This window comes from Vipera ursinii, assembly GCF_947247035.1.
Source record: "Vipera ursinii genome assembly, chromosome: Z".
NCBI classification, from domain to species: domain Eukaryota; kingdom Metazoa; phylum Chordata; class Lepidosauria; order Squamata; family Viperidae; genus Vipera; species Vipera ursinii.
The window spans coordinates 42,729,381-42,755,400 of NC_139517.1; the positions used below are offsets into that span (position 1 = coordinate 42,729,381).

Consider the following 26,020-nt stretch of genomic DNA (forward strand, 5'->3'; position numbering starts at 1 on the left):
GACTAGAAGACCTCCCAGGAACCTTCCAGCTCTATTCTATTTTAAAATACTTCAAAGAAATTTGGTGACTGTCCACACAAGTCCCTGGCTCAAAGTTACCTAGCTGGCTTCTTGCCTGAAACAGGACTAGAATTCACTGTCTCCTGCTATCTATTCTTAAAGCATTACACCAAATGAATTTTCCTGTTTAATTACTCACTGTAAGTCTGGCTGAGAATGTACTTTTACATTTTTCAAAATGCTGTTTCTATTCAGACTAGCATTAGAGATACCTTGTTGAAATTCATGTAGTTTTGCTCATTTAGTTTGCCAGTTTGTAATGCCTGGCCTGAGAAATTGATTGGCACTGACTTTCAACTATGGAATTTCAAGGATTTTTTTCTGCAAGTAGCTTTTGCATATGGCATTGTGTCTAGATTTATCAACTATGGAACATTGCCACATGGCCTATATCAGAGGTCCCCAACCTTTTGGGCAACAGGGACTGGTTCCGTGGAGAAAGGTTGTTCCGTGGACTGGAGAGAGCATGGTTTTGTGTGCTGCCTGCATCCCACAGATGTGGCTTTGCTTGTTTGTGTGGACTGGTTGCTGGCATGCTGCAACCCGATACTGGTCCATGGACTGGGGGTTGGGGACCCCTTGCCTATAAGGCAAATTTCTGTTGAACACTGACAATATATTGCCATTTTGACAGCATACAGAACCATCCTGGACAACAAAATGGGATGACTCAATGCTGCTAGCTTGGCGTGGCCAGCTGGGGACAGCCTTCTAAGCACTGTCAAGTTCCCTCTGCCAACTTGCTGCAGCCATTTCTTCGCAGGACATCTCAACACCAGAAATTTGCTGTGGGGATAACTCCCTGTGGCTGCTAGATGGAGAGGGGGGCAAGCAAGCAGATAAGGAAACAAACGGGCTGTCAGACGGGAACAGCAATGGGCAGAGTGCTGGATGGAGAGCCGGGCGGGTGGGCGAACGAGCGGGGTGTCAGAGGATGGCTGTAGTAAGTTGGCTCCATCCCAAATGCTAAACCAGCAGTTCAGCTACAGCAGGGGAGGGCAGATGCAGAGCAGCAGCACTTTAAGAAAACTTTCAAAGTTGTGGCATAAGCACTTTAGAAAAACTTGCCTAGCACATTGCCACAGCAAATATTGCCTGTTCAGGCCAGAGCCAAGATGCAGAGGCAATGGCAGTGATGAGGGGGTCAAAATGGGAAGTGCCCTACCCAGCACCACCACCACGCTTTCCTGTTTTCTCTTGCTTTCCATCCGGTAGAACTCCAAGGCACAAAGGCAATGGCTGGGGTGTGTGTCAAAATAGGAAGCCCCTGTCTGATACTGTCTCCCTGCCCTCCGCCCCATCTCCCACTGCAGCCAAACTCCTGGTTCGGCATTCAGGGTGGAGCCAACCTATCCCTGTCACCCTCTGACATCACACTTGCTCGCCCAACTACTCCAACTCTTGATCCAGCTCCCCTCCGACAGCCCACTCCCAGTATTATTATATATTATATTATATTAATTACATTACATTACATTACATTGTATTATATTATATTATATTATTATATTTATTATATTATATTGCGGTATTATTTCTGCTTTATAAAACTCTAGTAAGACCACACCTGGAATAAAGGTAAAGGTTCCCCCGCACATGCGTGCTAGTCGTTTCCAACTCTAGGGGCCGGTGCTCATTTCCGTTTCAAAGCCGAAGAGCCAGCACTTGTCCGAGGACGACTCCGTGGTCATGTGGTTGGCATGACTAGATGCCAAAGGCGCATGGAACGCTGTTACCTTCCCACCGTAGTGGTCCGTATTTTTCTACTTGCATTTTTACGTACTTTCGAACTGCTAGGTTGGCAGAAGCTGGGACGAGTAACAGGCACTCACTCTGCTATGCGGCACTAGGGATTCGACCCACCAAACTGCCGGTCTTCTGATCGACAAGCTCAGCGTCCTAACCCACCGCGTCCCATAAACACCTGGAATACTGCAGCCAATTTTACTCACCTTATCACAAAAAAAAGATGTTGCGAGTTTGGAAAAAAATTCAGAGAAGAGCAACTAAGATGATCAAAGGCCTGGAGACTAAAATATACGAAGAACGGCTGCAAGACTTGGGTTTGGCTAGTCTAAAGCAAAGAAGAAATAGGGGAGACACGACAGCAATATTCCAGTATCTGAGGGGCTGGCACAAGGAAGAGGGGGTCACTTTGTTCACCAAAGCACCAGAGGGAAGGATGAGAAACAATGGTTGGAAACTGATCTAAGAGAGAAGCAACCTGGAACTGCGGAGAAACTTCCTGACAGTGAGGACAATCAACGAGTGGAACAGCTTACCCCCAGAAATCGTGGGCGCAGGGGGCTGGACTAGAAGACCTCCAAGGTCCTTTCCAGCTCTGCTCTATTCTATTCTGTTCCGTTCTAATATAGTATTTTTTCTTTCTTCTTTCTTTCTACTTTTTTTATATGAGTAACATAAAAATGTTTGGGATGGTTAATATAAACGACATTTAAAGATTAAGCATATGTTTAATTATGGTTAAAAAGAACAGAACATTTTTGGAAATAAATGTATATTAGTTTAAGATATGCATTTTAAGTAGTATACTATTTTCTTATTGTTTCTTCTTTTTTATTTTTTAAGACATGATAAATGTAAAAGTGTTGGGATGGCTTATATGAAGAAAATAAGACTTAAATATTTAAACGTAATCAACTTTGAGAAAATCTTAACTAGTAAGAATGTTTTGAACATTGTGGGGAAAACAAATTTAAATAGTTGTAAACAGGATTTATAACAAGGCAACCAAATAGAACAGAAGCATTATATGGATGTGATTATTATTTGTAGAAATGCTGGAAAAATCTTAATACTTAATTGTTACCTATAAAAATAATAAGAATTGTATAAATTCAAGGTTGGTAAAGAGAATATTATTAGAAGAAGAGAAAATCAAGCAAAGCTACTGTGTGGATTATAGAAACTAATTGTTAGCGATTGTTTAATATAAACCCAGGCAACACGCTGTTTACCAAATATTATGGCGATTATGTTAAATAAAATCAATAAAATATATTAAAAAAGAAGTTCTTATTCAATAATAGTTCTTTAGGTGTTCTCACATGGGATGCAAAGAGTTAAGGGGAAAAAGATAATAAAGAAAGTCGCAGACGTACAAAGGAAAATACTTCAAAAATCCTTTGGAAAATTTAATATTCTATTATTTTGTAATCAACTGATCTCCAGTTTGAAAGATTACCTAAATCTTTGCTCAGCAGCTTTTGGAACCTGTTTTTCATTTTAAAATATGGACAGATGGACAGCTAGTTAAAAGATTCTGAACAAAATAGCAAGACCTTGTAAATTTTAATACAGAGATGAACTTCTGAGAACACACTGCTCACTAAGTGATGAACAGAATCTCAACACTTTTTCTCAGGGAGCATCATAGTGAGGAATGTAGGCCATGGCCTTTAAAATCTACATGTGCTAAACTTTATGGCAATGGAGGAATGTACAAGGATCATTTATTTATTCAAGTAAAGTTTTCCTTAGGAGTTATGATTGGAACAGCAAACAAACCAGATTCCTGTCTCTGCTACCTTCAAGTTATACAGCTCTATTAACAATAGAAATCTTCTACTGCTGAGCTTGTTGAGTGTGATGCAAAATTTCCAGCTGGTAAATCTAAATACATACAGACAATCCACACATCAACACTGAAAAAAATAAAAATGTAACAAATATTTACTTGGATAAAGAACATCTGGATTTTGCAATTGCACTTTTGGATAAGAGGTTATCTTTACATAGTTGACAGCTATTTTGTCCAACACTTACCATACATGTCAGCATATATTTTGGCAAAGGAACCCAGTGTGAAACAAATGCTATACTGAGAGCTGGCAAAACAGACATTGCCCAAAAGAGGTGAAAGGATCAGGTTTTCATCTGTGGAATACATGCTGAAAACAAGAAAATATAAAATAAAACAACTTCATCAAGAGAAACAGTTAGATATGAACCTACATTAAAGCTTTTGCCAAAAACTTTTTGTTTTGAATTAGTATCGTTGCCAACTAAGAGACAAGTTTTAATCAATGAAATTGAGATGTAAGAGCAATTTTTACAGCAATAAGAAGTAACATTATATGAGCATAAAATGAATTACATTCTAGGTGTAATTTTAAAATCATATTTTTTTAAAAAAACATATATTTTAAAATAGAATCTTCCCAAATTTAACATTTAAAAAGTTTGATGTTTAAGGAAGATTGATGTTCTGAATTGATAACTGTATTAAATGTTGAGGCAGCAGGATTCAAGCAGTATCTATTACAAGCAGTCTCATTTCTGTACCTAATTAGCCCATTGACTTCATCCACTATGTGCCGCAGCTTATAATAGGCATCAGTAGGTGGCAGCTTCAGTTCTAATATCAGCCGGTCAATCTTGTTAATACACACTGTCACTGCCAATCTTTCCTGCACTGCATGCTTGATTAACCGCTCAGTGTTGAGCATGACCTAAAAGGAGACATAATAGATAAGGGCATCAGGAAGGACTTGCAGAATAAAACAGTGAACCTTATCTGATAGAGGAGCAGCCTACATAACAAGTATGCTCAACTATAAGCTTGCCTGGCTAATCTATGTATCTATCAATCTAATATACCGGTAAATATTAAAATAAAACTGTTCATTGTAACAGACAATGACTTTTCACAAAATAGATCTCTATACCACATAAAAGTCAGCCAGTAAATGATGTAATGGTAGTGCATTATATTTTATAGTACACTGACACCTAAGCCTATGCAAACATAGGAAAAAAAGTCAGAAGGATGCCATTACAAAAAAAGGCTATTTGTATAATCTTTCTATTTTTGCCCTCGGCAATCTTTACGCTTGGGTAAAACCTCATGTTTAACAGATTGAGCTACCAATTCAAACAACTCAATAGGAAGAGGAAGAAAGACACTTGGTTCTGTAGTCTCCTTGAAATTGTGAGAATAGAGATTTTAGAAACCATCTTGAGGCTCAAATGCCTGATTACTTTAAAAATTCCATATAAATTTTATTAACATAATTCAAATGGTTCAGACTTTCTTGGCTCAAGATACCCTTAGTGTCTTAGTAATTTTTTCTTAGTTCCCTACTTCAAAATTGTGACTGATTGTATCTCAAGCTGAAAGTTTGCAATCCTGTGGCATTCTTGTGAGTGCCCCAGTGCACCGTGATACAGTTTGGGAACTGTAAATGTAACATGTTTCTTTTCCTGATCTGAGTAGATATTTGAAACAATAACAATCTCCTTTTCATTTTGTATAATCATTTAGGCTGGAAACATCCTTCTTTCAGAATTTGGAAAGAAATAGCTGTGCTGGCTATAATTTTTAACAAAAGAACTTCCTTTCTGTCTAGACAATCTGTGTACAGCTAGTCCTCGATATACAACAGTTTATATAGAAAGTTACTACATCACTGAAAAAGTGACCATTTTTCACATTTACCACCATTACAGCATTCCCATGGTCATGTAATAAAAATTCAGATGCTTGACGTCTGACTCATACTTAGGACAGCTGGTGTCCTGGGGTCATGTGATCACCTTCTGAAATGCCTGATTCACTTAACAAACATGTTGATAACTTAACAATTACAATGATCCACTTAACAACTGTGGCAAAAAAGTCATAAAATGGGGCAAAACTCACTTAACAAATGTCTCACTTAGCAACAGAAATTTTGGGCTTGAGATTGTAAGTTAAGGACTACCCGTACTTGTTTATCTGCAATAGTGTGTCTTTTTCCAATGGAAAAAATCGCAGCCTAACAGAATACACACACTTACCCCCTCAGCTGCATCAATGAAAAGTACCACGCCATCAGAAATGCGAAGACCTGCTGTGACCTCATCGGAAAAGTTTACATGGCCTTTAACAGTTAAAAAAAAATTAAAAACTCAAATTAAAAAATAGAAAATCAGTACATTTTTTTTGCTTAGGAAATTAGGTTAATTAGAACATGAGAAATCAATCTACTGTGCTTCAAAGCTTTGAACATTACAAGTCAAAGGCATTTTTTACATCCCACAGTGAAACAGAGAATACTGTTGACATCAAAATATTATAAAAGAGTGCTGATTTTCAGTGTCCAGAAATTCATGGAAACAAGTCCCCCTGGATCAGTAAACCTGAAAAGGGCTTGGCTTGAACTCGTAGACAGAAATTTGTAGCTCTGTGATAGAATATCTGCAGACTTCATATAAGTACAACGTATAATATCCCTAAGTAGGTTTAGGAAAAAACACACATTTAAAATCCTGGACACCTTTATTGTACCTTCATGTGCTAATGAGTAGGGCTACACCTGTACCAAAAATTTGGAAGATCTTCAAACTTTGTCCAAGCACAATAACTCTCTGCCATTCATTAAAACTGAACTAGCCTTTAAAAAATGCCACTATTTTAAGGAATCAATTCTTTAAAGTAAATGCAAGTCTCAAAGTAGTAGCACCATTTTCTTTACGCTGGTCCAGAAGCCTGAAAATTATGATCATGTGAAATCCAAACATTTGTACCAAATAAATTTTAAAAGATGTTAAAATTTTAACATCTATATGAAGCCACTAAGTGAAGTCATCCAATAGTCTGGTGAAGTATCATCAATTATGTTGATGGCACCCAATTTTATATTGCCAGCTCAGGCAATATGGGAGACTGTCAATATCCTGTCCCAGTGCTTGGAGTCTTGAAGGATCTGGATGGGACTATAGTTGAACTTTAATGAGATGGAGTTACTGTTTATACAAAGGGGTTCTCTCTGGATGGATAGGCATTGTCTTAGAAATATCAAATCCATTGTAAGAGGAGTGGCAGAATCTGGAGGAATCAAAAGAGGAATCAACCTAGAATCTCTATATAGCCACAAACAGATTAAGCCTTGAATTCCATTGTCCCTCATCTTACATTAAGATAGTGCTAACATTAGTTGAGTAGATTCTTGTACATAGATATGGCTAATAATAAATCAGTTTTATTCCAAAAGTTTAATTGTAACTTCACATTTGGTCCTGATTTTTTGTGCCTGATATTTATCATATGGTAGTCCTCTTGGACTTATTGTTTATACTAGGAGAGCAGATGGAGGCCATAGCTGAGGGACCTTTCCTGGCTTTGCATAGTGCAGCAATAGTGACCCATTTGGTGCGATAGGATTTAGCAATCTCCATTTGATTGGATTACTGCAATGTACATTACATGGGATTGCCCTTGGAAGAAAATTTGGAAACCACAACTGATCCAGAAGGCAGTGGTCTGCATTCTTATTGATACCTGACACTGGCAATTTGTAACACAAACACTGCAACTGATTATGTTTCTGAGTGTAAATTAATATGCTGAGATTGACCTATAAAGACCTTCAAGGCATGCCTTGGCTCCTGTGTATCTACAGGACTGCCTTCTCCCAATTAAACTGGCCAGGCCTATCAGTTCTTGTAGGAAACAGTGAAGAACACCAACACCAGGCAACACTGCTTTTTTGTAGCAGCCCTATTGTTTTGGAATGGCCTTCTACTAGAAATTAATCTCACCTTCTCTTTAATAACTTTAGGAAATGATTAAAAATCAAATTATTTCAGAAAGCATTTTCATAATCTTGCTAATTTAATTTTGAGTTACTTTTATTATTTATTATATGTAATTTATTTATTGTACTTTGTGTTTTCTATGTAGATGTTTAAATTGTCATTTCGCTGCTTTCACTGAAGCCCACTAAGACTTGTTTGAATATGGCTGATTTATTTAATACAGAACTTCAATAAATGCAGATGTCAAGAACTGCATGTCATTAAGTATAAAAAACTGAGGTTGTTGTGTGTCATATACAAATGTACCACCATTTTAAAAGATTTTCTTTTTAAATAAAAAGGGTAAAAACTTACTAGGCCAAATTTTTGCTGTTTTCTAGGACTCTTGACGATTCAACTTACCAGGTGTATCCATGATATTGAAAAGAAATGATTTGCCCTTGGTGTCTGGGAGGACAATGGTCACTGGTGTGCTTTTAATCCCAACACCCCTCTGAAATGAAAACAAGATCATGATAGGGATGGAAATAACTCTTTAATATGAAACCAAGGATCACAATTTAGTATAGTGGATAGGAAGAAATGACAAGAGAATCAGCAAAAATCTGATGTCTGAGACTATAGCACTAAAGCATAAAATTAGAGATATCTTGTATGGTATTTGAGAACATGAAAACCCTTGAGCCCCAAGGTAAATAAAATTATGAGAACTTGGAACTTTTCCTCTAGATTTTGTATTATAGATAAGAATGGAAATAAAACTCCTTGCATAAAAACATTAAATGTGGATTGGGATAGGGAACCTGTAGGATTCAAGATATTGCTGAAACAAAACTCCCACCAGTCTTAGTTTGCATAGCCATACTAGCTAGGATTACTGGGAATTATATTCCAGTAACAACTGAAGACCTACCTGTTCCCTGTTCCATAATTAGTTTTAAATTTAGAAACATTAACAGCAATAAGGGTTTTTATAAAGTTACAGGGATAACCTGATAGGTCACTACAAAAGAAATATTGAATAAAACTGACATTCTGCCTGAGAATTTTTGTGCCAGAATTGAAGCAAAATCTATTGTCTAAAATACAGTATTTTAATACCTCAAGACATAGTAGGAATATAATGAAACAGTTAATTCAGAACAGTATGCAAGAGGAAAAGATGAGGATGAAGGTTCGTTGTCCGAGTTTATGTTTAGTTTAGTTTAGTTTAATTATATTTATATACCGCCCTTCTCCCGAAGGACTCAGGGCGGTGAACAGGGCACATATAAAAAATACAAAATACAAAAATTAAAAAAGAATTAAATAGTAGCCCAGCTAAGACAATCAATAACAATATAAAAATTCCCATTAAAACCCCAACATATCCCCCATCAGGCCAGGCCGGCTTGTTCAAATAGATGGGTCTTCAGACCGGGTCGGAAGGAGCGAAGGTCAGGTGCCATCCGGAGCTCGACCGGCAGCTGATTCCATAAAGCCGGAGCGCCCACAGAGAAGGCCCTCCCCCTGGGGGCCACCAGCCGACGACTCTCTGACCGGAGGCACCCTGAGGAGGCCCTCTCTGTGGGAACGCACAGGGTGGAGGGAAGTTGACGCCGGCAACAGGTGGTCCCCGAGGTATTCCGGACCCATGCCATGTAGGGCCTTAAAGACCATTACCAGAACCTTGTTGTTTTATGAACGTTTCATTACCAGGCTAAGTAACAACTTCAGCGGAGTTTAGGGAATCCCTAAACTCCACAGAAGATGTTAGCTAGCCTGGTAATGGAACATTTGGAAACCAACCCACAAGCTCGGACAACACAACTTCACCCTTTACACCTGAGCTACAGACATTCACCACTATTGTAAGATGAAAAGAATCACAGATATAACTTTCAAAAGACCGTAAATCAATATGTATACCTAAATATACTTACCTCTTGCTCAGTGAATAGAATATCTGTATAGCAAAGCTGAAAAAAATAAAATAGAAATAGCATCATTCACACTGGATTAACTGAGGCAGAATATTTTCATCAGATATCTAAGTAAAAGTTGTTTCCTTTACTTCTGCTTTTCCAATCTATCCTCAATAAGTGATATAAGACAGGGGTCCCCACCCCCGGTCCTTGGACCAGTACCTGGCCATGGCATGCCAGCAACCAGTTCACACAAACAAGCAAAGCGGGATGCAGGCAGCTCACAAAAACCCATCCCCTCGGGTCTGTGGAAAAACCTCTCTCCATTTAACCAGTCCCTGGTACCAAAAAGGCTGGGGACCTCTGATATAAGAGGTCTCAGTCTTGTGAAGCTGTGCTGTGTGAGAGAGAAGGGCCCAAAATGACCATCAAATTTCCATGGCAGAGGATAAACTTGAACCCGTGACTTCTGGTACAAAAATCCCAAGGCCTGGATTATAATGATGTACTTGGACGACTGATTACTTTTATATACTTTATATGCTTTTTATATATAAAATGTTTTATATGCTTTACCATACACCTATTTCCCACAAGAAATGAAACAGCATCATGGAACTTACATCCTGGTCATATCGCTTCCTGATCTCAGGATGTGTCTGTTCTATCAGGCAATCCACAAAACAAGTCTAAAGGCATTAGAAAAGGAAAAAAGAAATAAAATACAGTTAAAATACACTGTCCGAGAAATATAAAGATGTGGTTAAATGGCTCTTTTTACAATTAGAAACAAGATGACCCGATGTTCTGGGAGAACTACTAAGCAGCATGGGAGCGGGGAGTGTTAAAAAAGTCAAGATATTATTGGGATTATCATTTTCAATTTTCTCTCTTTCTCACTCATTCACAGGTACACACACAAATATTCTTTAGATACTCTTGTTCCATATATTTCAGAGGTATATTTTTATTTTTATTTTTTTATTTTAATTGCATTTATATCCCGCCCTTCTAAAACCTATTAAAATCTCTTCAGACTTTTCTATTTAAGCATAATGTGTATACCACTAATGTCCAAAGCTGTTCTTAAACCCCATAATTGTTAAGAGATGGAAGGAGGTATTTAGACCATTTAGTTCAACAATACAGGAAACCAGTTTACAGTATCTTCATTGGTCTATCTGTCTAATAAAAAGCTTTTCCTTTCTCTGTTTCTTCTAAAAAAAGGCTTTCATAATATTCAAAATGTTATGAAAAGCAATGTAAGCTTTTACTAAATTATTTAAAAACACACAATTCATTTCAAATTAATTAAAACCCCGAGACATCAGATTTAACTCTATGATGAATAACAAAGCTTAGAATGATTTCACAGATTCTTTATTACCTTTATTAAATAAACTAACCGACCCTATGAGTGAACATTTTAACTAATGCTCACCTTGCCATGGTGTAGGTGTCCACAAAGTGTAACATTCCGGATGAGTTCTGAGTTGTCCATCAAATCTGCAAGAAAACTTAAGAGAAAAAGATCAAAGAGAGGAAAAATTGTTAGTGATGATCACTGCCAAGGAAAAGTTCCTTACAGATGCATTGATCTCCCACTTCATCCTTGTCAGAGATGGAAATCATTACAGCCTTGTTAGTTTTTGAGAATCAATACTTTGCAGTTGTGTATTTAAATGAACCCCCAATACTGGAGTGATAAGGATATGTTTCCCCAAAATCTCTTCACAAAGTGGAAGCTTTTCTCATATTAAAATGTACACAGCAAGATTATTGCCCTATGAACTGAGATGGGAAGAGAGCAATATGAGCAGCTGGATATTTTCTATATTAATATTAATTAAAGTTCAGTGAAATTTGTCTGTTTCTAATATTTTAACTTAATTTATGTTGACAGTATTCTGCATTTCCTCATTTCTCTTTCATATTACTGGCCTCCTGCAGCAAACATTGAGAGTAGGGAATAAAATCTGCTACAGTGCTGATTGTAAGTTCTAAATACTAAGATAAGTAGGAAAGAGTTAGTATATGGCAAAGAACTGATGATTGGTAAATAAAAAATGAGTACAATATAAAGGATAGACATTAAAACAATGTAAGGGTGATTACATAAAACAGATTAAGGGGCTGATGCTTAGAAGAGTACTGCAGTAACACAAGAACATAATACAAATTAAAATGGATACTGTAACAACTAAATCTTTCAGTGGCCAATTTGTGAAGAAGCTGTGCAGAAAAGAACAGAAAGAACAGAACAGAAAGAAGCAAAAACAGTAGTAAGAGTTGGAGGGAAAAGAAGAGGGAAAACAAACAAATCCAAAGTTTTACTCACTCCATTTCATATACAGTAACTGGCAATGTTTGCTCCATGAGGGAAAATTTCTTGGTCTTCACTGGTTTAATAATAGGTTCTGTAGGAAAAGAAAGCATTGAAATAATACTGTCTTTAACGGGAAAACAAGGCATTTCTAACTCAGTGATCAGTGAGAAAAGATTCAACAATGCACGTTTCACATGCCACAAATTTTAAACTGAATTCCATGGATTTCTGATTTATGCTTGACAAATAAAAAGATATATTTTTCACTTAAAAAGAGGCTGGGAATATTTCCCAAATATCAAATAGTGAATGTAATTAATAGCATATTAGATAGAACAATATATTTGTCTTAGTTCTCACTGATGTATAACATCTGGCGTAAAATATAGCATGACAAATCATATCCACATATACTGTTCTGTGCAAAAGAATAAATACAAAACAGATCTCTTGATCAGGGTTAATATTAGAACTAAAATATAGCATTACATATCAGTATCAAAATACGCTGTTCTGTGCAAAAGAATAAATATAAAACAGATCTCGATATGGGTTAATACAACAACCTTTATTATTGTTAACTAGATATCCATGATATCTAGTTTCACATGTGGTAGAATTTCATATAGTTTTTTAGGCCAGGAAGATTTACTTAGCAGTTCTATTTATGTCTCTTTAGTATCAGGAGGTTTTTTAGGTTTTTTTCTTTTAAAAAGTGTATTTTAATACTCCCCAAAGAAGCAAAAAATATTCTTTTATGCCAGTTGCAACATTTAAATTTCTCACCTGTAAGAGGCTGTGTATCTTCTTCCTGCACTATAGTTTCTACTTCTGGACCATATACCTCCTCAGCTGTTGGATAATATTTCTTATCCTCATGCAACACTACATCCATCCCAGGGTGGTCTTCATCATGGTCTCCCATATCATCGTCATCATCATCATCATCAGGCTGAAACCAAAACAAATTGCCCTCAGCCAACTGTTAATAATAAACTTCCACTTACAGAATTTAGGGCTGATATCTACATTCAGTTATAACTTGCAAACGTATGTGCATATTGGATAGTTTGTAAAATACTGCGAAAAAAGAAAGTACTTTCTCAGCCTCTAGTTGACAGCTACTCAGAAAATTAAGTCTCTCACTGTTTTCAGGACCAAGAGTTGCAAAATAACAGCTTAATCTTTAATCTGTTCATTACAGAAACTGAATTACAGAAGCATATAAAAAACTAAGGATGATTTTAAGCATGAATATTGTTTGTAGCAGAAGCATAAAATCATACCTCATCAAGATCTTTTGATTCACGACCCATTTCATCATCGTCATCATCAGAATCAAGCTCTGGACCAATATAATTTCCAAATTCATCATACAAGTCTGTATCCATGTTGCTGGGTCTTGAATATAAAAATAAATAATTAAATAGAGCTAGTTTGATTTCTGAAAATATTACTTTAATATCTGATTGCTTTGCTATTTATTTAATGTGCCTTACCCCTGCTTACAGGATTCATATTGGGATACTTTTCAATTTATTATCTTGATACCTTAATTTTATTGCAAGCTTGATACTTTATCAGCATTTATTACTACTCCTTTAAATAGCTTATTCCTTGTTCATAGTTTCCATTTTATTTTCAGGTTCTCAGCTATAAGCTATCAATTCATTAGCTTTCTGTCAGTATTAACCCAAGAGTATTTTTTATTCATCAACCCTAACAACTTCCACAATTCTCCCTGATTTTAACTATCAGGTATAATTATCAGGCGTAAGCTTAAATGGACTCCAAAAGATGGTAGAGGACAGGAAGGCCTGGAAGAATGTTGTCCATGGGGTCACAATGGGTCAGACACGACTTTGCCACTAACAACAATAACTTCAACTCCTTTTTAGCCACAATTGCCCTCATTTCACAGCATTCACCTTATCCAGAATAAGAACAATTATTCTTAAGTATTAATCTTTCTAATTCAACAATATCTTTTTCAGAATTGTCAGTTGCAACTTCTAGTTTTAGAATGATAGCTTTCTGTTATAAGTTAAACAAAAAACAGCATCTTATCAGAATTCACATGGTAGCTGTAGCTTTATTTCCCACAACAAACCTAGTCTATCTTAATGCCTGTGGTTTTACTATTGAGTCCTTTTGATTTCAGAGGAAGATTAATTATATATTAATCTCTTTCGTAATGCAATTAATAAAGACAGGGACGTATGTTTCAATAAAATTTTGTCTAAGATGTATAGACATTTATTCTCTACAATTTGAAACTGCAAAGTCTTGTTTTTTTAAAAAAAAATCCCTAAATCTGTTTTCCCATTAGCTTCCATACGGTAGGTAGAGTTCTCTCAAATCTCTCTCTACGCGTTGCCATATCCGCTTATTCGAATTCCAGCACGTTCATTCAAAATATGAAGCACGTACTTTAAAGCCTACTGAAAGACATTGTGCGATCTAACGGCCGTTTATTGCTTTAAAAATAATAATTTTATTTTATATCGTAAGGCTTTACAAGAAATAGTAACGCTCGCACACATTTACCTCTTTTTGTTCCCTTCTCAGGAAGCGCGCGTTACTCGAGACGTTCCCCTTGGTGGCGCACAATGCGACCATGGCACAAAAAGTCCCTTCAATTTCCTCCGGATAAAGTTGTCCATTTAGCAGCCTGATTGATTTTTCACACTTTTCCCTCGGTATGATGCTGTAAAGTGAGAGAGATTTAGAGATTCGGTTTGGATTCTTTTCGGGCCGTAGAAAAATTGAAATTTTTCATAAGCATTGACCGCGCTCAGGCATATATTATAGACTGCCCCGATCGCTATGGGTCCATCTCGCCATTTCGTTTTTTAGTTGTTATGGAAACCTAACTGACGCTTAATTGCTATAGAAAGTGGAGGCCCAGGCTAAAAAAGAAACAGTCGAACCCCGTTTCCACAAACGTGGAAAAATCTTCCCTTCTATTTGGTAACGGTCGGGTTAGCGAGAGAAATCTAGAACAGTTTTTGCGGTATGTATGGGATAGTAAAATAAAACATAAACCTGTAGAATCCGTCGGCACTGAGTATGGAGTGGCCAAAAGTTTATTAGTTCGGGACGACTTGTTTACCATTTTCTGGGAGAGTTGGTTAATATGTTCTTGCTTTCTTTTTTAATATTTTATATTGACGTACTTCTTTTCCGTCAGTGCCTGATCCAAGAATAGAATAGAACAGAACCTTGGAGGTCTTCTAGTCCAGCCCCCCGGCTCAAACAGGAGAACCTACACCATCTCAGACAGGTGACTGTCTTGCCTCTTTTTAAAAATCTCCAGCGATGGAGCGTCCACGATTTCTGGAGGCAAGCTGTTGATTGTCCTCACTGTCAGGAAGTTTCTCCTTAATTCCAGGTTACTTCTCTCGTTGATCAGTTTCCAACCATTGTTTCTCGTCCTTCCCTCTGGTGCTCTGGTGAACAACCTGACCCCCTCTGCCTTGTGGCAGCCGCTCAGATACTGGATTACTGCTATCATGTCTCCCCTATTTCTTCTTTTCTTTAGACTAGCCAAACCCAAGTCTTGCAGCCGTTCTTTGTATGTTTTAGTCTCCAGGCCTTTGATCATTTTAGTTGCTCGTCTCTGAATTTTTTTCCCAAACTCTCTTTTTTGTGATATGATGACTAAAATTGGCTGCAATATGCCAGGCGTGGTCTTATTAGGGTTTTATAAAGAGGTACTAATACCTCACATGATCTTGATTCTATGCCTCTGTTTATACAATCCAGGATTGTATTGGCTTTTTTGGTTGCTGCTGCACGTTGCTGGCTCATGGTTAAGTGATCATCCACTAGGACTCCAAGGTCCCTCTCACAGTTACTGTTTTTAAGCCAGGTCTTGCCCAATCTGTACTTGTACCTTTGATTTTTCCTGCCTAAATATAAAACTTGGCTTTTCTCCACATTGAAATTCATTTTGTTGGATAGGGCCCATTGTTCAAGTTTGTCAAGGTCTTCTGGGAAGTTGGCTACTCCTGCCAGTTTGCTGTCATCTGCAAATTTGATAAGTTCCCCTTCAATTCTGTTATCTTCATTGATGATGATATTGAAGAGTACTGGGCCTAAGATGGAACCTTGTGGTATCTCGCTGCTTACTTCTCTCCATGTGGATGTAGTGCCATTGAGGACTACTCATTGAGTACAGTTTGCGAGCCAGCTACAGATCCATCTGGTGGTGATGTTGTCTATTCTAGCTTTTTCTAGCTTACCAAGGTGTAGGTTGTGGTCTACTTTATCAAATGTCTTATTGAAGTCGTAAGTATGTTATATGTAGAATGTTTTAAATGTGTTATGTATGTGTACACTTTGAGAGGAATCAACAAAATTTCATTTTTAATGTGTGCCATTGTGCCCACAGGAAAAAATGACAATAAAGGTTATCTATCTATCCATCTATCTATCCATCCATGCTACGTCCACAGTATTTCGCCGGTCTATTTATTAGTTTACTCACTTTGTCAAAGAATGAAATAAGATTGGTTTGCCATGATCTGTTTTTAACAAACCTGTGCTGGCTACTAATTATAACTTCGTTTGCTTCTAGTTGTTCACAGATCTATTTTCCCAGGTATCGATGTTAAACTGATTGGTCTGTAGTTTCCTGGGTCCGTTTTTTTCCCTTACTTCAAGATGGGAACCACATCAGCTCTTTTCCAATCCTCAGGTACTTCCCCAGTGCTCCAGGATTTTTGAAAGATGTGGTATAGTGGTTCTGAGATAACATCTGCCAGCTCCTTCAGAACTCTGGGATGTAATCTGTCAAGCCCTGGTGATTTATATTTGTCAAGGTTGGATAGGTGTTCTCTTACCATTTTCTTGCTTATTTTAATTTTTGTTTCTGGAGAAAAAAATGACCCACAAGAAGGGTGCATTCAATAGGAAATCTCTTATATGTCAGAATCTACTAGCAAGGATGTAATGGTTGAACTGACTCTAAAAAATTTATAATCTACCAATCTATTTATTTTGACTGATTTTACTGAATATGTTGACTCACCAGCTTCATAAGAAGCTGATTCTTTTTTCTTATGCAATTATTTGAGAGAGATACATAGTTTTTCAAATTAAATATCTAATGTATTGGGTAGCTGTGTTCTTCTTAGGTTTCCAAAGTGGAAGGCATGATAGATTTCAATGCTTTGGAGAAAGAGCTGGAAGAAGCTATTGCCACAGATGAGAAATACCAGAGAGAAAATAAAGCTAAATTCCGAGCGGTGCATCAGAAAGTATCATCTTATGAAGAATTCAGGTTTCTTGATTTTCAGATTCCTTTATTGATTTGATGCAGAATATGCATAAAACATTTAATTATCCATGAGGGCAACTTCCTTTGAGTTTAGGAAATTTATAAACATATAATAATTAAATAAATAACACTTACATATAAGTATTATAAGTCTGGTTATTTTTAAAATCTGAATTTTTCTATTAATTTTCATATTAACAGTTATTCTTCAACTGCCTTCCCATTGTTCTATTAGTGCTGAAAAAATCATTTATTTTATAGTAGCCTATTGGTCTATTAAAACTGGAGAATAATACTTGTCTCATAACATTAGTAGTTCTTTAATGTTTATTTCATTGTATGTAGAATGTTGGACGATATAGTACACATTGAATAGCAACTTAAATGTTAATCATGGAATATAGACATTAGAAAGCAATCTAGGAGACTTTCTTGTCCAGTTCTTTTATCTTGTGCAGGAAAGGTAGTACAAGACTGCAGAGATATTCATTTCTATGATATATGATAGCAATATAGTGCAGCTTCCATCACCTTCAATTTTAACTTCTGCATACCTGAGAGAAGGGAGCCAAATAACTGACAATGAGTATTTGGTAGCTTTAAACCAAGTTGCTGTTGCTGAAATGGTTATCTAAATATCTCTAGAACCTTCCTCCATTCTGTTTGCAGAGATATTGTTCTAGCCTCCCATTTGAAACCTCTGGAGAAAAAGGATAAAATGGGAAGTGGCAGAAATGTGTTGTGGAACTCTTGTGCAGTTAAAGCAAATCATAAACAAGAGAGTAAGATAGACTTGCCTCAGGTAAGAGCAATTCTGTCCATGAACTGAATTTTTTTTTAAATTAAATCTGTTTTATTTTATTTAGGAACTAGAAGATTGTTTTCTCAATATTTGAATAAATCTAATAATAATATGAAATTATTATTTTTCTATCCTATCCATCTTCCTAATTTTTATTGTTCTGTTCAAAAATTATATTCAAAAATGTACAGTGAGAGCATATATTTTAAGAGGTGATGCTTTTGTATTCTGATTCTCTCCTTTTGAGTCCTTTCTACTTCTGATTGCTCATCATTAATTAATATATTGTGCCATTGTTTTGTTTTAAAAAAATCAGTTTCTACCAGCCCTGTTTAAATTTCAGTTTCCATATAATATGTAATTAATATTTTAAAAATGAAGCTGAGTTCTTAATTGTGGAGCTGGAAAGTACAATAATATCTAGGTGGTGGGATTCTGTCATTTTTAAAAATTCTCTAGGAATTGGAACGCCTGCCTGAGACTTCTGCAGAGTTCTACAGAGATTGGCGCAGATGTATGAAAAACAATCAAGATCGCTATCTCTTCCTCCTCCAACTTGGATCCCAAAACTTGGGCCGCATCTTCCAAACAGATCTTGCTTTTGGCCTCTTGGGTGAATTTCTAGTGGTGCTGAATCAAAATGCTAACATCAAAGACTACAATTTTATCTTGGATATCTTGGAGAATTTATCAGGCACAAAACGTTTTGGACTAAACATTGAACTTCTGAGTGAGATAGAGAAAGAAAATTGCAAGCAGTTATTTGAAAAATTGCAAAAAGTAGAAACTGGCTTTGACAATTTTTCTGAAATTGAACAGATTTCAAATGAAGATGGTAAAGATGCTACTCAAATCCATTGTCAAGCAGGTAAAGGAACTGGAAAAAAAATGCTAAAACTGATCAACCTTTACCAAATGTCCTTGATCAATTCTTGACTTTATACTAGTAACTAAGGATGGGAACATTCTAACATAAAGAAAGGACTACCATGCCTATTAAGAACATATCTATCAGCTCTTTAGTATTTATTGGAAAAACAGAAGAGCATATGAAAAATAGATACCTAGTGTGCTCGCCTCTTGCTTTTTGTCTCTCTTGCAATAAAATGTATCATCAGTTTAAAAGTATGCATTATTTGTTTTTTGAGTACTTTTGTCATATTTCTTATCACACATCTTGATTTTCTGCTTTAGTTACAAGGCTTAGTCCTGGAAGTATCAAAGGCACTACTGACAACTCGGATATTGGCATCTTTGAGTATATTTATTTAAAGGTTTTTTGACTAATAGGTAAGCATAGCAAGCAACTCAGCTGAAAACAGAGAGAAGAACTTTCATTTCAGACTGAAGAATCTGAAAGCAAGTATTAATCATAAACAGGATGTTATTAAGACAATGTGAGAGAATGCACTTTATTCTTTAGAGCTAAACAGCATCAGCAATGATAGATATGATAGATTGCTTGTCTGCTCTATTTCTAGATGCTCACCATAGCAATAATCCAATTAACAGTTTGGAAGCAAGCTTTTGAGTATCTGCAATATTCTGACATATTCTGTCACAGCAAGAATAGTATTGTATTTCCAGGCTCATATTAACTTGATACAATATTAGGTGAAATTTCAAATAACTTAGTCTTGATAGAGAAAATTTTAAAAAACTGTGTTATTCCCAGCAAAGCAATAAAATGTTTTGAAAGGAAATTTTAAAGAAATTGTTTTGGATCATGGTATCAGATGGAACTGTCCTATAGGACAGATGGAACTGTCCTATAGGACAGATGGAACTGTCCTAACTGTCCTATCTGGACCTACAGTATACAGTACTTTCTACTTACCGGTAATCTTTACCCTATGTATTCTCTTTCATCCTTCCCATCAAAGATGCCACATATATAAGAGAGGCCTTAGCAAGCTGAGAGTACCTATAGCTCTTCATTTGTATTCATCTTCATTACTTTATTAAAGATTAATGTGCAGACTATGCATTGTCAGGAAAATTGCTGTTATTAAGTGGTCAAATTGTTTGGTCTGGTATCATCTTGGGTACACTGAGGAAGAAATGGCATTATAAAAAGATATTATTGTGAAAGTAGCAGAAAACAGCATAATGCCATATACATGTTTCAACCAAGAAGATCAGACTTTGGGGCTTAGCATTATCAGATGAACATAAGCAGATGAGCTGTAAGGAATGTTATATTATGCCAAAGTGCATATGTTTTTTTTATCTAGTTCAGGAGTTCCTTGGACTTTCGTTACGGCTACCCAGCCAGGGTTTGGTTCCAATTCCAACACTCACACTTAAAGCAAAAAAACAGAACAAAAACATGATTCTACCAGATTCACTTGTATCATTGTCTCAATCTCTAGATCCCTTGGTGTTCCATGAAAGAAATTGTACAAGATTCAGCCATCAAAAGACTATATTACAACTGCTCTAAGTCATCATAATTGTGATTAACTATTATATAATTTGATATGTTATAAAGTATCTAGAACAGACATGTCAAACACAAGGATCCGGCCCGCGAAGTGGTTTCATGTGGCCTGCGAAGCCATCCTGGAAACAGTGAGGGAACGGCCCCCACTGCCTTGGCCCTGGCCCAGAGACCCTCCTTCTGCCAGAGACCCTCAGATCTGTCCCACTTCTGCCCAGGCCCTCATAGGCACCCTTGATGCGAACGATGTAGAGCTGGCCACGCCCAACGAGTAGGCCATATGCACTCTAGCCACGCCCACCCAGTAGGCCATGCCCACCCTGGCCATACCCACCTGGCTCCCTGAGGGCAACCGCAATGCTGATGCGGCCCTCAATGAAATTGAGTTTGACAGCCCTGATCTAGAGTATGTTGTTGGGTTGAAAATATATTAACCATAATGCTATGTCTTTAAGAAGTTAATTGACCAATGGGTGTGTAAGTGTTCTCATGGCCATAAGAGGAAGCTAGGAACGTAGCTTCTCTCTTTCTCTGAATTCACTGATCTCTATTGTTACTGTTTTTGCTCTGCTGTTGGTTTACTACTGTTGTAAACCTGAACTGTGTATTGACCTCTGGACTGGTAAGAAGACTTTGTAGCTTTGGACTGTTGCTATTGTTTATGACCTGAACTGTTTATTTTTGACTGTGCATTTTTGTTCTTACACCACCTCAAAAGTAAACTACTTTTTGTTTTTATAACTCAGTGTATTCTTGTGTGACTTTTTCTACTCTCAGTACCATTCCTTGTCTGTGCAACTCTTTGGTAGCACAAGGAGACCTCTGCACGACAAATTCCTTAATACTGGTTATGGGCCCAGGCCTGTACTGAGAGTTAGTACACACAGTATTCCTAGCTGAGTTTGTGTTAGTTATTTGGTGTAAAATGGCACAAGAACTGTTGTCAGGCATCTCCTGGATAACCCGGTTGGATGGGACAAACTATGTTTCCTGGTCCACGAAATGCTGCTTGCTTTTGCGCAAGGAAGGACTATGGACTGTTGTAAATAACCCACCAGATACTACTGCTTGGGATCCAGATGACGAAGGGGATGCAAAGAAGTTAGACAACTTTAAACGAAGCAATGAGAAAGCTCTTTGCATTATTGGACTAACACTGAATGACCAGCAGCTTGTCCATATTCGTGGTGAGGAGTCTGCTGCTAGGTGTTGGGATGTTTTGCGAAGGCTTTATGTTCGTGACAGTGTGGGTGCACATATACACCTTACACGTAAGCTGTTTAGGGCTCGTCTGCAGAAGAATGGAGATATGCTGACCCATTTAAATTACATGAAGGCAGCTTTTCAAGAGCTTCATGAAAAGGAGCTGATTTTTTCAGAGTTGCATCAGGTCTACATTATTCTGTCATCTTTGGATGAGAGTTATGATGGGTATGTTTCTTCTTTGGAAGTCCTGACCAGAGAGGAACTGACATTAACTAACATTACTGGGAGACTGCTGGAAGAGTCCAGAAGAAGGCGTGACAGAGACCAGCTGAGAGAGACACAGCCACGAGAGAAGCAGCCAATTACCACTGCTTACAACGTCAAGAAATGTTATTCTTGTGGGGCTAGAGGGCATATAGCCAAATTCTGTAGAAAGGGTAGAAAACAGAATGTAAATAGCAGTGGGAAGGCTAAGAAGGGCATTGGTTTGGCTGTTTCTGATGAATCAACATCCAGAAATAATGAATTGTGGGTTGTTGATAGTGGGGCTTCACAATGCATTACCAAAGAGAAAAAGAGGTTTATTAATATGAAAAACAGCAACCAATATGTTTCACTAGCCAACGGTTGGAGGATGAAGGCCTCTGGTGAAGGTAATTCCTATTGTCCATGCATTAATGAACAGTTACCTATGTTATATATACCTAAACTAAGATTCAACCTGTTATCTGTAAGGGAATTGGTTAAAGTTGGGTTTGTGGTAACGTTCAGAGGGGAGCAATGCACTATTGAGAGGAATGGAACCTGTGTAACTGCTAATTTGAAAGATGGTTTATTTGTTCTCACCAGTAACCAGGTTAGTACAGTTAAAGCTAACTCAATATGTGAGAACAAGAAGCCACATGATGAGTGTATACATTTATTGCATAGGCGGTTAGGGCATATAAACTTTAACTCACTACGTAAAACAGTTGAGTTAGTAGAGGGAATTAAACTGAAGCCATGTAGTAAGTATTTGAATTGCAATGCCTGTAATCAGGAAAAGAGCAAGGCAACTCCTGCAAACAGGATAAACAGCTTCAAAACAACAGTACCTTTGGAAGTTGTGTTTGCTGACTTAATTGGACCCATGAAACCAAGTTTAGGAGGATCATGTTATATTTTAAGTATACTTGACCATTACTCTCGTTATGGTTTTTGTTATCTGCTTAAGTCAAAGGCAGACACTTTCCAACAATTTGCAAACTGGCTGAAGTTCGTGGAGAGAAAAACAAAGAGAAAGGTTCAGTGCATAATTACTGATAATGGTACTGAATTTACAAACAAGCGTTTTGTTGATATGTTAGAATCTGCTGGCATTGAGCATAAACGTTCAGCGCCTTATAGGCCTCAACATAATGCATTTGTTGAGAGACGTGGGCAAACGTTACAAGCCATGATTAGAACCATGTTAAGAGATTCTGGCTTAACAGATAGACTGTGGGGGGAGGCAGCAAAATGTGCAAACCATGTTCTGAATTTAGTTGTTAATACTTCTACTGGTAAAATACCATATACTATATGGCATGGTAGAAGACCAAACCTTGATTACCTGCACACGTTTGGCACCCCAGCTTGGGTCCACATTCCTGCACAACTCAGGAGTAAAGGCCAACATAGGGCTAGGCAATTATATTTTGTAGGTTACGAAGCTAACCATAGATCCTATCGTTTCTGGGAACGAGGCACAACTAATGTATATAACAGTGCGTGTGCAAAATTCCTTGAGCATGTTGGTTGGGATAGGTTAGAGCAAGTAACTGTTAATACTGATCCTCTAGTGTTTGAGGACTCCTCTGATAATGTAACTAGTAATGATAATACATCTCCTGTAAAAGATGAAGAGGAGATAGGGGAGATTAAAGATGAATCAGAGAAAGGAAAGGAGTCAGAAATTCAAAGCCCTGTAATTCCTTGGCGTTCAATGCGCATCAGACATCCACCTGATCGCTATGAAGCTAATGTAATATGTCAAGTTAGTGTAGAGCCTTCTAACTATGATGAGATCAGGATGTATCCTGAAAAGGAACAAGCATCATGGAAAGCTGCAATGAACAGGGAGTTGAAGTCTTTGCAGGATCTTAAAGTTTATGTGAAAGCAAAACTGCCACCTGGTGAGCAAGCTATAGGTTGTAAATGGATATATAAAATAAAGAAGGGTGTAGATGGAACTATAACCCATAAGGCACGTTTGGTTGCACAAGGTTTTGCCCAAACTACTGAGGATTATGACGAAGTGTTTGCACCCAGTCTAAGGGCAACTACTTTAAGAGCAGCTTTAGTATGGGCAGCTAAAAACCAATATATGGTTACTCATGTAGATGTTGAAACTGCATATTTACATGCTCCATTGCAACATACTATTTATTTAAGAATACCACCAGGATTGACCAATGATAGAGACCATGATTGTTGGGAATTAAAGAAAAGCCTCTATGGATTGAAACAATCAGGCTATGAGTTGAACAAATGTATAGTTAATGAGTTGATTGCATTAGGTTTTTTAGCCAGTAATGCTGATCCTTGTTTGTTTAGAAGAGAACACAACGGAGCATTATCTTTTCTTTTATTATTCACAGATGATATTGCAATAATAACAAAAACTGAGTTAGAAGCACAAACTATCATTTCAAGATTGGAAAATAAATTCACAATTAGAAATCTTGGGGAAATAAGCCACTATTTGGGGTTAGATATTGTGAAAACGAATAGGGGTTTTAAGATTTCACAAGCCAGTAAAATATCTCAGTTATTAAAGAGATACAATATGGAAATGTGTAAACCAGCAAAAACTCCGATGGCTATGGAGGACACTAATGTTGAGAGTCCTGTATTTGATAAGACTATGTACCAATCTTTGATAGGAAGTCTTATGTATCTGAGTAATTGGTCTAGGCCTGATATTTCTTACTGTATAAACCAATTAGCTAGGTACAACAATGAACCAACTGTTAGACACTGGCAATCAGCTAAACGAGTATTAAGGTATTTGAAGCAGACTATTCACTACTCGTTATATTTAGAGCCAAATCGTGAGTTAATCCTCACAGTATATGCAGATGCGAGTTTTGCCTCTGATACAAGCAGTCGTAAATCTACCTCAGGGTTGGCTATAATGTTGGGTGATTCTTTGATTGGATGGAAATCTATTAGACAAAAACACATAAGCTTGTCTACAATGGAGGCTGAATTTTCATGTTTGTCAGTGTTATGTACAGAACTGCTAGTGTACAAACAATTATTGTTAGATATGGGTTTAGATGTAAATGATCCATTTATTGTGTATGAGGACAATCAAGCTGCGATAAAGATGGCTAATAATGCTGCAGTAAGAACAAGATCTAAACATACTGATCTTCGTTATTTAAATGTCAGACAATGTGTTAAAGATAAATTAATACAGCTAGAGTATTGCCCATCTGATGTAAATATTGCAGACCATTTTACGAAGGTACAAAGTGCTGTGAAACACAATGCTAATTGTGAAAGAATGTGCATAAGATTGTAAGAGTTATATATTATTCTACCCAAAGGGGAGAATGTTAGGCATATGGTGTTAGCCTACAATGTTGGGTTGAAAATATATTAACCATAATGCTATGTCTTTAAGAAGTTAATTGACCAATGGGTGTGTAAGTGTTCTCATGGCCATAAGAGGAAGCTAGGAACATAGCTTCTCTCTCTCTCTGAATTCACTGATCTCTATTGTTACTGTTTTTGCTCTGCTGTTGGTTTACTACTGTTGTAAACCTGAACTGTGTATTGACCTCTGGACTGGTAAGAAGACTTTGTAGCTTTGGACTGTTGCTATTGTTTATGACCTGAACTGTTTATTTTTGACTGTGCATTTTTGTTCTTACACCACCTCAAAAGTAAACTACTTTTTGTTTTTATAACTCAGTGTATTCTTGTGTGACTTTTTCTACTCTCAGTACCATTCCTTGTCTGTGCAACTCTTTGGTAGCACAAGGAGACCTCTGCACGACAAATTCCTTAACAGCCTCAATTCTTTGGCGCTCAGCCTTTCTTATGGTCCAACTTTCACTGCCATGCATTGCAACTGGGAAGACCATAGCCTGGACTATATGCACTTTTGTTGACAGGGTGATGTCTCTGCTTTTTAGTGTGCTGTCTAGATTTGCCATGGCTTTCCTCCCTAGGAGCAAGCGTCTTTTAATTTCTTGGCTACAGTCCCCATCTGCAGTGATCTTGGAGCCCAGGAAAATAAAATCTGTCACTACCTCCCTTTCTTCCCCATCTATTTGCCAGAAATTGAGAGGGCTGGATGCCATGATCTTGGTTTTCTTAAGTAGTAGTATAGTAGTATAGTATACTATAGTAGTAACTATAGTAGTAAAGAAACAAACAAATACTAAGGGGTAGATAGATGGAGGGAAAGAATCTCTGTTTGAGTCTTCTTTCC

General features: G+C 37.2%; 2 protein-coding genes across 4 annotated transcripts in view; one reads left to right on the forward strand and one right to left on the reverse strand.

The window, feature by feature from the left end:
• Positions 1 to 14,461, reverse strand: part of EFTUD2 (elongation factor Tu GTP binding domain containing 2) — a 38,417-nt gene extending 23,956 nt beyond the window's left edge. The window contains exons 1-11 of the mRNA XM_083379080.1: positions 14,377 to 14,461; positions 13,116 to 13,230; positions 12,616 to 12,781; positions 11,842 to 11,920; positions 10,945 to 11,020; positions 10,127 to 10,192; positions 9,522 to 9,557; positions 8,002 to 8,092; positions 5,860 to 5,942; positions 4,366 to 4,532; positions 3,847 to 3,971 (exon numbers count right to left, since the gene is read on the reverse strand). Coding sequence (XP_083235206.1) covers positions 3,847 to 3,971; positions 4,366 to 4,532; positions 5,860 to 5,942; positions 8,002 to 8,092; positions 9,522 to 9,557; positions 10,127 to 10,192; positions 10,945 to 11,020; positions 11,842 to 11,920; positions 12,616 to 12,781; positions 13,116 to 13,220 — 994 coding nt within the window. The 5' untranslated portion in view covers positions 13,221 to 13,230; positions 14,377 to 14,461. The remainder of the gene's footprint in view (positions 1 to 3,846; positions 3,972 to 4,365; positions 4,533 to 5,859; positions 5,943 to 8,001; positions 8,093 to 9,521; positions 9,558 to 10,126; positions 10,193 to 10,944; positions 11,021 to 11,841; positions 11,921 to 12,615; positions 12,782 to 13,115; positions 13,231 to 14,376) is intronic.
• A 247-nt stretch (positions 14,462 to 14,708) lies between these two features.
• DNAAF19 (dynein axonemal assembly factor 19) lies at positions 14,709 to 19,031 on the forward strand. Of its 3 annotated transcripts, none has more exons than XM_083376102.1 (4): positions 14,709 to 14,842; positions 16,953 to 17,113; positions 17,780 to 17,912; positions 18,372 to 19,031. In XM_083376102.1, the coding sequence occupies exons 2-4, from the start codon at positions 16,986 to 16,988 to the stop codon at positions 18,846 to 18,848; spliced, it is 738 nt and encodes a 245-aa protein (XP_083232228.1). In that variant the 5' UTR covers positions 14,709 to 14,842; positions 16,953 to 16,985; the 3' UTR covers positions 18,849 to 19,031. The 3 variants fall into 3 exon arrangements, with proteins under 3 accessions (XP_083232228.1, XP_083232227.1, XP_083232226.1); XM_083376101.1 differs by having other exon boundaries at positions 14,715 to 14,842; positions 16,968 to 17,113; XM_083376100.1 differs by lacking the exon at positions 14,709 to 14,842 and having other exon boundaries at positions 16,299 to 17,113.
• The last annotated feature ends 6,989 nt before the right edge of the window (positions 19,032 to 26,020 follow it).